Consider the following 13,264-nt stretch of genomic DNA (forward strand, 5'->3'; position numbering starts at 1 on the left):
TGGAAAAAAACAAAAACACAAAGAAACAAAAACCAGGGGACGACAAAACAAGTATGTAACAATACCTAGACACGAGTAACCTTTTTAAATCATTCCAAATGATTTTGCTTAACCTGAGTAAAATGTCTAAATGGGGGGGAAATCTTATCAATATAGTAATTTATTGTTCAGATCCAAACCAAATTTTCAAACAATTCAAAAGTGCACTGTAATGTCCAAGATAATGACCAACCATGACCGTTATATCACAGGGAATCAGAAATGTCCATTGGTTGCATGCAATTCTTATTGCATGATCGGACTATCTGTGCAGAGTGAGCTGTCAGAGGGCCATGATTTCAGACATCGCTCACTGTGTACTGACCCTTTGGAAATGAATGAAAACAGGAGGCTCCAGGGCGGAATAAAGTTCATGTTCTCCAAGTAGCCGCACTTTCATAAAGGCTGCTGGGTGGCATTGTAACACAACTAACCTGAAGAGTAAACCCGTAGCTACATGTCCCCAAACACTGTTGACATGACACGTTCTTTTTAAATTCACAATGTGTCCACTTCTGTGGTGGAAGTGCTTCTTCTAGATGTGCACTATACCGCTTATATTCAGTGGGAACCTAAATTAGCAGCTTACACTGGTCTGGAATTGTTTTGTTGCATTACCACATCAAAAATGCACATAAAAATGCATGAGTAAGTAAAATATGCACAGATTTTGATGCAGAAATGCTGTGGATTTACCGTATGTTTAGAAAGCCTTGCGTAAAACCTACACCAAATACAGCCTAACAGTTTGGAATGGATGACTGAATGGGAAAAACTCGAGCATGGGCCATGCTGCATAACCTAGAATGGATAAGGCAGTAAAATTGCTCCGAATTTGCTATTTTTTAGATGTCATCTCTCTATAGGTAATACCCATGTTAACAAAAAAAACCTTAAACCTCTGGTCGCAGACAATGAGCCGTTTATAAAAATACTAATGTTAAGGTGTTAATAGACGATATACCAGGCACTGTTGCGTGGTGAAGAAGCAGGATATTTATGGAACAATTTATAGTGTAGTCGCATCAACTTAACTGTGCTAAACAACGTGAAATAATGATCAGAATATCCGCCCACAAGCTGCTAGCTCACAATCTATGCACTTCAAATGGAAATTGCACGAATGCCATTACCTTGCTGCTTTCAAAGGACAAACCGTATATTTTGTGCCTTAAAATTAGTTTTACCCAGTTTCCCAGGAGATGCTGGAAATACAGCAATTAGATCATCATAAAAGTAAATCTGCCCCAGCAGATGAATGTTTACCACACAACGGCATCGTAAACACCGCAATAAAAGCCGGGCTTACTTCAGCTGACTAGAATTTTCATTGAAAAGGGGAATTTAGAGGCAGGAATGTGAATGGATGCAATAAATATTTAACGAGGACCTTTTACCAGTGTGAGCACAGAATAGTGGCTGCAGAGCAGAACAAAACTGTTCATTTTTTACATTTCTCTTCTTCGTTGTGGAGATATTAGCTTGGAAAGTTTAGGCTACAATTTAAGTTAAGGTCAACGGAGTGTTAATAGAGATTCTTCTCTGGGGCTTGTACTACTTCTGCTGCATGAGGCTGACCAATCAGAGGCTGGCATCAACACACAGGGGAAAGAAGAACACACCCCCCACATTAACTTGGAACTTCTCCTGTGTGAGATGTGGAACGTTTAATTAATAACACTTTCAGCTTTCATCTCCCAGGAATGTGTGTGGGGGAAAGGCAGAATAGCAGAGAACCTGTGGCAGATTCTGATGCCTGAAAAATTCCATAACCTGTGCAGTACTAAGGAAATACTGAAAACATGACCTGTTGGGGGCTGTTAGCACTGGAGTTTGGGAAACACTGGTGTAACCGAATTACACCAGTTTGGAAAGGAATTAGTCACACACGTTTTTTTAATCTGCATGCTGTCCATCAAAAGACAAAAAAAATGCATTCATACATCAATGGGACTGGACACATAGGTTTTTCTCAGATCTGACACACAGGTCATTGAGGAAAAACTGCTGTATATATTTTAGTCTGCAGATCAGACTTTGCCACTTCAGTGGTTAGGACAGATAAAAAACACTGAATGCACACTGTAGCTATGCATACACTATTAATTTCTCACTTTACATCACACCTAGGGAACAGCAGCACAGACGCCACTGGAATGGAGCCACTGTGGGTTGAGAGTATCCATTGTTTTTATTTTAATTGTGGTCCTAAATGGATTAAGCAGGATTTGTGCAGTAGTGGACAACTTTTTAACCATATTCTTCCATGGTTGTGTGAACATAGTCTTAAGAATGCCCCCCATATCACTAATCTAAGAATCCAGATTATTGCCATTTACAGCATGTTTTAGTAGCAATAACCCACTTTGATGGCATATTTCAAGTATATATTGCACCTAGTGAAATGTTTTTCCTGCAAAGAATCTTTGTCATCATTAAGACATTTCCATATGGATTGCTCTCATTGGAAAAAAAAGTATTTGTATAAGAGGTAGAACTCCACTCTGACTGTACATGCTACGACTTACCACTCTTGTAGCTCAGGAGAAGGAATAAGACCGGCAGTACCATTTTTTGCATTTTCCAGTTTGCCTTGCCACCAGTTGTGGTCATCTTTACTAATAATTTGAATAATGTCTCCAACTCTAAACCTGATGCCAGCTTCTTTACAGGGTATTAGGTCATCCTTTGCTGGATCATATTCGAATTGTGCTCTTACATATATCTAGAAAACAATATACAAACATACTTTACAGCTAAAGAAATAAATATTAGAACGTTGATGGGGATCATAGGAAAAAAGTTTGAACTGAAAAGACCAGACAAGAAATGGTTACTAGCTCACACAAAGATGAAGCATTTGCAGAGCGAAGCATGCAAGGAGAATGGAAGAGTTTACAACTGATGAATCTGAATACCTTGCACATAAGACTTGTAAGGCTTTTGGGGGTTATCGATTAATTAAGGTTAGAGCCATTACTTTGTTACTGAGCTTTATTTTATTTTTCATTTTGTACTTCCAAGAATCATTCTAAACTACAACTCCAATTGTAATGACAAAAAAAAATAAAGTTACAAAAACTTTCAGCGTGGAGTGCTATGGTGAAAAAAAACAACCGTCTATTCTGTCACTGTTTAGTTCTAACAGCGTCCGCTGTGCAGTAAGAGTTATTTGGCAATATTCTTTGTGGCAGTACGATTAAGGCAATACCAAATTTGTGTAATTTAAAAAAAAAAAAAAAAATCAGAAAAAGTTTTTCGTTGGCACGTATTGATTGTGATTAGTGATGAGCGAATATACTTGTTACTCAAGATTTCTCGAGAACGCTCAGGGGTCCTACGAGTATTTTTTAGTGCTCAGAGATTTAGTTTTTCTTGCCGCAGCTGAATGATTTACATCTGTTAGCCAGCTTGATTACATGTGGGGATTCCCTAGCAACCAGGCAACCCCCACATGTACTTATGCTGGCTAACAGATGTAAATCATTCAGCTGCAGCGCTGAAAACTAAATCTCCGAGCACTAAAGAATACTCGGAGGACCCCCGAGCGTGCTCGGGAAATCTCGAGTAACGAGTATATTCGCTCATCACTAATTGTGATCAAAACACTTGAATTCTGGTGTTTGTTTTCTTTTCCCTTTCACCACTTAGAGTATGGGTTAAATTTTATATTTTTATAGATCAGACTTGTACAGGCACAGCAATACCAAATATATATGCAAATATATATATTTCTTCACCTTCAGGTTGGGAAAAGTGTGAGGGGAATTTAACAAAATCAAAACAGAACAAGTAGTAAATTTGACTGATTTTTAGTCCCTCTACTCTATATTGCAATACTTCACTATTTTTACTATTCCAAAATGCCAGTAACAGGAAGCTGTCAGAAGGGCTCTGGCTGAAATGGTAACATTGGCACTCCGCAAATTTAAAGCTGGGGGAATGAGGGGTGCCAGAACGGACACTCAGCAACCACTTAGGCTGCTGCTATATGGGGTAGCATTATATGGGGTAGCATACTGTGACAAGCAAGTAGCAAAATATCCACCAAGTCTGATATTTGGCAACTTCCCCATGGTATTTTAGGTGTCACAACAAAACTCCATTCTCTTGTCTAGCACTGTCGTATCGGCACCTAGCGAGCTTCAGTCATAGGGGCTGATGCAACTAACGTTGCTGTATAGCCCTAGCCTTAACACTGCACTGAGCGTTTGAGAGCAGCATTTAATTGGTTAAACAGCAGCGATTGGTTGCTGCTGTTAAAAACTGGTACCGGTTGGATAACATAACCAACACCCGCCCAGTAGGAAGCGGACTTCTGTGTGAGAATTCCCAGTGCTCTCGGCATTCTAGGATTGCGGTCAGCACATTCTGATTTTGTACATGGTCACCAGACACTTTTTAATCAATATTTTCTTTTTAATTAATTATTCCCCCATTTTTAGTTCTAATCCAGCCTCCTCTGAGAAGCTTGAGAAAAGCCTGTGAAGGAACTAGAAGTCTGATATATAAGGTGAGATTAATGATAGATTTAACATTAACAAATATGACGGCAACACGAACATGGATTTATCAGGGGGGAGAACAACAAGCCACAAAGAAAATCTATTCACCTGTCGTCCTTTTGATTGAGTAGTTGTTGGTATGTCCTGCAGAACAAAGTCAACCCAGAAGACATTTGCATCTTATTAACAGTGTGCACGCTTACAAGAAAACATTAGCAGTTTGAATGTAGGTGTAATATATATGGGTTACACACATAAAACAAAATACAAGCTCAAGATGTTTAGCTGAAGCCTAAAGAAGCAGAAAGTTTTAAGCCTAAGAACGATGCTTGGCAAAAGAAAAGAAAATGTATTAATCAGCATCTTCAACACAAATGCATTGGTAAAATAATTTCAAGTGTGATGTCAGAGCTTGTGTGTAACACTAATAGAAATCGCACACTTTTAAAGGGGTTCTCTCATACTGACAAGCTTTTTCCATACACCTTACTAAAGGGGAGGATCAACCTGCCTTCTTTTTGAAGGAAGGTCATTCTTTGGAATGGCCACCAGGATTTCCCAGCGCCGGTCACTGACCACTCCTGCCAGAGATTCAGCTAATCCCTATGAACAGAGAAGCAGTTTCTCTGCCATCTGACAGGATGAGACTACTGGTGTCATGCTGATTGACAGCCGGCTTCCCCCAATTAGGCCGCAGAGATACAGCTGTCAATGAGCATGACGGCAGTAGTCCCGCCCTGTCAACAGAAAAAAATGCTGCTCTGTTGACAGAGTAGCTGAATCTCTGGCAGAAGCAGTTGATGCCCCGTGCTGGGTACAACAGGCAGGTAGTTGTCTCTGCTAGCAACTACATCGTTTTTTGTCCCGGATATCCCCTTTAAGAATGGGACCCGTGCGATCAGTTGATTGCCCTGAGGGATGTATTTTAAACTAGATGGTCTCTGATGAGACAGCCACATTTTCTTAAAGGTTTTATTACTGTAAAGTATATACAGAGGCTAAACGCTTTTAATTTAACCTCCAAGTCTCTGTGCTAAGAAACACTTTTTTTTACCATCCTGATTTGGTTTAAAGGGAACCTGTCAGCAGGACTGTGCACAGTAACCTACACAGTGTCAGGTCGGAGCTATTATACTGATTAAAATGATTGATTGGTTGATGAAATCAGTCTTGTGGTTCTTGTTTAATCTTTATTTTCAGTTTTCAGCTAATGATATGCTCATGCTCCGGGAGGGCCTGTGGGGGTCTTCCTGTGGTGCTCTGCTTAGGTATTCATCCCCCACAGGCCGCCCCGGAGCACGCGCAGATCATTAACTCAAAACTGAAAATAAAGATTACACAACAACCACAAGACGGATTTCATCAACCAAGGTATCATTTTAATCAGTATAACGGCGCCGACCTGAAACTGTGTGTAGGTTCCCGTGCACAATCCTGCTGACAGGTTCCCTTTAAGAGACTACCGTACCTGCTGTAAGTTGTGTCAGATGCAGCGTAGCTAAAAGTAATTATTATTTTGGAGAGGAGTGTTCCATCAACAATGCTCAATTCTGAGACTAAAATAAAAAAAGGCTGCTTTCGATTTGAAGTTTAAAAGCAGATGGGTTTTTGCCACCAGAAACACCTCTGAACAGAAAAAAAAAAAAAAAAAATGATGCCAACATGCAAAATTTCCAGTCAAGCTAGAACAAATAAAATCACTAAATTTGTGATTTTGCCTAAAAAGCGGTGTCTGCGGCAGCAGCGACTCACTGCGCCATACAGCAAGCAATTTGTGTTAAAGATGTTCCAGAGAAAGGTGTGAAGAGCTGAGTGCCATAACGCACAATTACATACTTCACCGGAGAGAGTAACAGAACCGGCCAAGCTCATGGTATGCAGAATATGCAGGTAACAGCAGCAGAGGGCACACCAATTCAGTAACTGAGATAGCGGAAACTACTGTCCGGGTCCAGAGTTATTTTACTACATCTAGTTTGTAGGGGGAAGCTAATCGCTTTTGTACCAATTCACTAGCCACTAATGACGCAAAGCCTTATAGCCTCCATGACGTCAGAAGTTCTTTGTAAATTAAACACAAATTAAATCACTATATATCAGTATATGTGGTTATAGATGACAAAAAAAAATCACAGAAAAAACGGCAAAATAAAAATACCCTGCAAAGACTTACCAAAAAGTCTAAATGAAATAAGAGGGGAAAACAAATAAATCTCCAACACCATTTAAAAAGTCATGTTAGGACGGGAATGGTTATCCAGGAACGTAAAACAGAGGTTAATACAGACTCAGTGGTGGGCAAGTTATCATTGCAACCCTGTTTGTGTGAATGTGTAGATGTAATTGCTGATCTTACCGCAATAGAATTGTTAATGCTGCTATGACCATTAGCTGGGGACTGTCTGGATGTAGAGGGGGAATCTCTCTGAAATAAGACACAAGGTTTGTTAACACATTTCACTATTACAAAAGTGAACAGTTACTACCGAATAAACAATGAAGAATTCTCTACATCTGGCCTGTTTTTTTCATGTTACTTTTCTTCATCCATGTGAATTTTTGTGCAGACAATAACTGCAGTTTACTAATTCTCCACTAAGAGGAGCCCATGGTCCAGACAGCACCACACAGCCCATACTCTTCACCAATTATTCTCAGAACAGGACAAATGCTTTAGAAAATCCAGTTTACCCTAAGAGCAAAACTTGACCTTACTGGATGTAAATACTAAGGCTATGTGCACACGTTCAGGATTTTTTTGCATTTTTCGGCCGTTTTCCATAGAAAAAACGCTTAAAAAACGCATGCATAGGCATCCCATCATTTTTAATGCATTCTGCAATTTTTGTGTACATGATACTTTTTTCTGCGAAAAAAACGCATCGAGGTAAAAAATGCAGCATGTTCATTAATTGTGCGGATTTTTCACGTTTTTGCCGCTATTCAACGCATTGGGAAGCTCTGGAAAAAAACGCACAAAAACGCATGCGGATTTGTTGCAGAAAATGTCCGGTTTTGTTCAGGAAATTTCTGCAAGAAATCCTGACATGTGCACATACCCTAAGGGCCTGTGCACACGATGCAGATTTAGTGCAGATCTGCAGCATTTTTTTCTGCTGCAGAAACGCTGCAGATCTGCACTATGATTTACAGTACAATGTAAATCAATGTGAAAAAAAAAAAGCTGTGCACATGATGCAGAAAAATCCGCGCAGAAACGCTGCAGATTTCAAAGAAGTGCATGTCACTTCTTTTGTGTGGATCTGCAGCGTTTCTGCAACCCTCCATTATAGAAATCCACAGTGGTAAAAACTGCAGAAAATCCACACAAAATCCGCATCAATTTCGCACTAAAACAGCACTAAAACCACGGCAAATCCGCAGCTGCGGATTCTGCCAGGAGATGCGGATTTTGTGCAGAAAATTCTGCACCTCTTTTTTAACATGTGCACATAGCCTTAATGTCCAAGCTACAAAAAGTTAAATGTTGTATCACGCATATACAAACCGGAGGTGCTCTGCAAACACCAGTGTCTGCTAAACGAGGAAGGGTCCAATGTCATTGTGCCAAAACTGCAGAATGTTGTAAGACTGGACATTTCTTTTAAAACGGGTTATCTAGTTCAAATGGTCTTTGAATGTGTTAACATCATGTCATACAACAGATTTCAAGTGTAACCAAGCTGTTAAAAATGTTTTCTGTTGTAGCCCCTCAATTACTGGGGGTCTAGTTACTGAGCACATGCAGAGAGGTGTACAGATTCAATAGAAAGTCTGCACACCGCCGGGCCCACACTACTGGTCGGCACGCCGCCGGGCCCACATTACTGGTCTGCACGCCGCCGGGCCCACACTACTGAACTGCACGCCGCCGGGCCCACACTACTGAACTGCACGCCGCCGGGCCCACACTACTGATCTGCACACCGCCGGGCCCACACTACGGGTCTGCACGCCGCCGGGCCCACACTACGGGTCTGCACGCCGCCGGGCCCACACTACTGGTCTGCACGGTGCCGGGCCCACAATACGGGTCTGCACGCCGCCGGGCCCACACTACGGGTCAGCACGCAGCCGGGCCCACACTACGGGTCAGCACGCAGCCGGGCCCACACTACGGGTCAGCACGCCACGCAGCCGAGCCCACACTACGGGTCGGCACGCCGCCGGGCACACACTACGGGTCGGCAAGCCGCCGGGCGCACACTACGGGTCGGCATGCTGCCGGGCGCACACTAATGCACAGGGTGAGTACTTCTGCTTCATGGTTCGACGTAGGTGGGTATTTTGTGATGTGACAATTCGCTGATAGATGCCAAAATTTGTAAGTATCAGCAAGATCCCAGCAGCTTCAATTCCGCTGTGTGACAGAGGATGGCAGTTTCATGCCATCAGTGGTGTGTGAAGGGGACTGGCTTCAGTGGCTAAGGCTACTTTCACATTTGCGTTTGGAGCCGCTGCGGAGGGCTGTGGACTTCCTCCGTGAAGCCCCGCCCTCCGCCGCTAGCTCCGCCTACTTCTGCATGCGGCCGGCATGCGACCTGGGTACCTATATTTAACATTATGTACGCAGGTCGTGCCGCAGTATGCGGATGCTGCCGCATGCGTCGTTTTCACGATGCGGAGACCAGCGTAGGACGCAGCTCGTAGCAATTTTTTTTTTCCGCATCGTGAAAACGACGCATGCGGCAGCATCCGCATACAGCCGCACGACCTGCGTACATAATGTTAAATATAGGTACCCAGGTCGCATGCCGGCCGCATGCAGAAGTAGGCGGAGCTAGCGGCGGAGGGCGGGGCTTCACGGAGGAAGTCCACAGCCCTCCGCAGCGGCTCCAAACGCAAATGTGAAAGTAGCCTAAGCCATCCCTCTTCTCAGTTACACCTGATACATTGCTTACAGGATTCTCTTTACTCTGCTCTTTAGAAGTATCCTGCTTGTAATGCCCTCTTGGGAAAGTGCACAAAAATGAGTACGTCATAAAAAGACTCATATCTCCTCTGGAATCATGACAAAAATTAAAAAGAAAATACAGCTCCTTTGCGGCATGACTTGAGTCAAAAGAGCAGTCAGTTAAGCAGGAGGTGGTGGTGCTTGGCAGAGAATAGAGCTGGCGTGACAGGTTTCAGATCTACCATAGCTCTTCAGCCTCATTTGCATATCAACTGAAATGCTAATTTCTCAGTAAACGAGGAATGGACTAGCCATGTGAAAGGTACTGCTGGACTTGTCTTTGAAAGAGCTACATGTACATACAGTGAGGAAAATCAGTATTTGATACACTGCCAATTTTTCAACTTTTCCCACCTACAAAGAATGGAGAGGTCTAATTTTTATCGTAGGTACACTTCAACTGTGAGAGACAGAACGTAAAATTAAAAACCAGAAAATCACATTGTATGATTTTTACATAATGAAATTGAATTTTATTGCATGAAATAAAAATTACAGAGCTCTCCATTCTTTGTAGGTTGGAAAACGTGCAAAATCGGTTGTGTATTGAATACTTATATTGACTACTGTCTGGAGAGGGAAATCCTGCTAACAGATCCCCTTTAAGTTAGGCTAGTCATAAACATTTCAAGATGGAGGCAATAATTGCCTTCTATTGAGTCAATGTAAAATGGCCAGTGATGATTTGATAGGATGCAACACAAGGTCGGCTTATCTATTGTGTTTACTTACCAATAGAGCGTTAATGGCAATTCCTAAAGCTAGCCAGTATTTTGTGATGTGACAATTAAGAGGTCAATATTATTGCAGTGCGTGCTATAGTGCGTCCTACTGAGACACACAGAGCATGGCGGGATGGCTGCTTACTTGGTCTCTGCTAAGGTAATCACACCGGGGAACATTTCTACCAATTTTTGATCTGAATAATTAAAACACAAATTTACACAAAGGCCGGAAAATGCCTACACCATTTCACAATCAAGTAAATTGAAGTCATTGTCGTAATTATTAATAATACGGTATTTCACATAAGCTATTCCACGTATTCGATAAATGCTGTAACCATTATGCAGCAGAAAATGGAAGTTATATTCAGCAATCGCATTATTGAGGTTTTACAAACACACGCTCTGTTCCGTTATCTTTGTTGTGAAATTGGTGTGCATGGTCTACAAGCACAGGCAGAAAGAGCGACCCAGAAAGCAGATCACAGTCAGCCATCAGCAGAAAGCTGAAGAGAAGATGGCTTACGTATGATGTTATTACCTCACAGGAAGAGGACTGCGTACGGTAACTGGGAACGATCTTGAACGTGATGCTGCCCCTCATTTCTCTCTAAGAGAAGGAAAGACATTTATCAGTACAGAATATGAAATTACATGACACTTTGAAGAAAAGATACCAAAAGCACGCACAGACTGGAATGGAGAGCATAAAACTGAAGAATTAATCCACTGTGGTGTGGTGAAGTCACGAGGGAGAAAAAAAAAGAAAAAGGGAAAAAAAAATGGCGGCAGTTAGGGTATGTGCAGACGATCCGGAAGGGGCAGCACTCTGGACGCAGTGCATGTCTGCTGCTGTCTATTGAACGCAGGTGAATCCACATGTGTTCATGGAGCCGTGCGGATTCACCGCGTCCAATACACTGTATGGGTGAAATAGACACGCTGCGGTCTGGAAAGACGTGCCGGATGTCAGAGTCCGCGGGTGATCCGCAGGCGTCTCTGGGCACACAGTGGCCAGGGGATCTCTTGACATTCCATCCACTAGGCTGTAACATCTGGCCGCTGTGGGTTGGACGCAGCAGATATACACAGCGTCAAACCTGCAGAGTTTACTGACCGTCTGCACATAATATGGTGTCAAACACAAAGGAGGAAAGGAAGGCGGGAGGTGGAGAAGTGTTGATGCACTGGTCACCAGAGACTACAGATTGCATGAGACCTCAGGAATACTATGAGAATCCATTCCTGTAAGACTGCGCATGCAGAGATAGAGGTCAGTCACTGAATAGGACCGCCACTGCATGCCACTGGACTCCTACATAGAAACACCAGAGGTCAATTAACCCCTTAAGGACCGAGCCACGTTGTAGGTTCATGACCCCCAAAGGATGTTTGCACCTTCGTGACCAGGCCAAATGTTATAATTCTGACCACTGTCACTTTATGAGGTAATAACTCTAAGGCTTCAATGGATCCCACTGATTCGGAGACTCTTTCGTGCATATTCATACTTCATGGCCGTGGTAAAATTTCTTTGCTATGACTTACGTCATTTAGCAATTTTCAAACTTTTTAATTTTTAGGCCCTTAAACCAGAAAGTTATGTCACATAAAATAGTTAATAAATAACATTTCCCACAAGTCTACTTTACATCAGCGCAATTTTTGAAACTTTTTTTTGTTAGGACGTTATAAGGGTTAAAAATTGACCAGCAATTTCTCAACAAATTTTACAAACTTTTTTATTTTTTTTTTATTTGGGACCACCTCACGTTTGAAGTGACTTTTGAGGGCATTATATGACAGAAAAAAAATCAAAAGTGACACCATCCTAAAAACTGCACCCCTCAAAACCACATTCAAGAAGCTTATTAACCCTTTAGGTGGTTCACAGCAATTAATGGATTTCTTTTCAAATTTTTTTTTTTACTTTGGACCCAAACTTCTTTATTCTCATTAGGGAAACAGGAGAAAACGGACCCCAAAATTTGTTGTGTAATTTCTCCTGAGTACGTAGATACCCCACATGCGCTGGAAAAGTACTGTTTCGATAGAACAGACTTCTGAAACCACTGATACCAAATAGGTGTATTTTGTTTTTTGCTTTATTTTCAGTGTGGTAAAAAGGGGGCGATTTTGGCATGTGTTTTTTTTCATAATTTTTTCCCCCACTTTTTACTGTCTTTAATAGTCCCCTTAGGGGACTTGAAGCTGCAATTGTCCGATCGCCTGTGCTACACATAGCAGGTCTTTAGCTCTGCTACGTATAGCAGAAATCATGATCACCTATGAACGCTGGCCACGAGCCAGAATTCACAGGAGATTCCACCCACTGGCATCCGCTGATCACATGACGGGTGCCAATGGGTGGGATTTGTGATGATACAAATTACACAAGTCAAAATTGTCTCTCAATATCCTGTGTTAAACCAAGAGGGGTTCTCGATAGTGACAGAATGCTTTTTTGATGTTCTTATGTTCCAAAAAGGCAAACAGGAAAAAGGGTTACGGTATATTGATTTGATTGGAAAAAACAAAACAAAAACAACAACAACAACATTATCTTGCACTGATATTGTGTGTATTTCTGCAGGTGGTGTAAATTGTAAAGCCAACTAACCAGCATCTTCTGAAGCTGTTCCACAGTTTGGTTTGCTACGCTAATTCCATTTATTTCACGTATTTCATCACCGACATGAAGGGTACCTAGATAAAAGAAAAAAAAAGCATCATCACATAAGATTACAGATGCAGGATTTGAAAGGTTTTATTTCCGGGCGGAGAAGAAAAATGTGCAGTCCCATTGAGAGAAGATCAGGAGACTCTAGATGGCGCATTATCACAACTGTACATACTTCTGGTCACAAGAAAACATTGCCGTCTTACATGGGGAATATTGCCACAAATTACTGAATTGTCTTCTCGTAAACCCCTCTAACGCAAAGTAGAATTTCAACCCAAACATTAGTACTTACAGCCAGCTGACCATTCTAGGGAATATAAAACGCAGCATCAATCCCGTAGGGAATAGGCTCGGAAGC

General features: G+C 41.9%; 1 protein-coding gene across 9 annotated transcripts in view; it reads right to left on the reverse strand.

Moving 5' to 3' along the window:
* The window catches only part of CASK (calcium/calmodulin dependent serine protein kinase), a 319,197-nt gene that overhangs the window by 24,893 nt on the left and 281,040 nt on the right, over positions 1-13,264 (reverse strand). For 3 of the 9 annotated variants that reach the window (XM_077294801.1, XM_077294803.1, XM_077294802.1), the window contains 5 exons: positions 12,844-12,929; positions 10,765-10,833; positions 6,901-6,969; positions 4,653-4,688; positions 2,568-2,764 (listed from right to left, as the gene is read on the reverse strand). In XM_077294801.1, the coding sequence (XP_077150916.1) occupies positions 2,568-2,764; positions 4,653-4,688; positions 6,901-6,969; positions 10,765-10,833; positions 12,844-12,929 (457 nt within the window). The remainder of the gene's footprint in view (positions 1-2,567; positions 2,765-4,652; positions 4,689-6,900; positions 6,970-10,764; positions 10,834-12,843; positions 12,930-13,264) is intronic. The other 6 variants (XM_077294805.1, XM_077294804.1, XM_077294807.1 and 3 more) reach the window with 2 other exon arrangements.

The sequence above is a fragment of the Ranitomeya variabilis genome, chromosome 3, assembly GCF_051348905.1.
Source record: "Ranitomeya variabilis isolate aRanVar5 chromosome 3, aRanVar5.hap1, whole genome shotgun sequence".
In the NCBI taxonomy this organism is placed as follows: Eukaryota; Metazoa; Chordata; class Amphibia; order Anura; family Dendrobatidae; genus Ranitomeya; species Ranitomeya variabilis.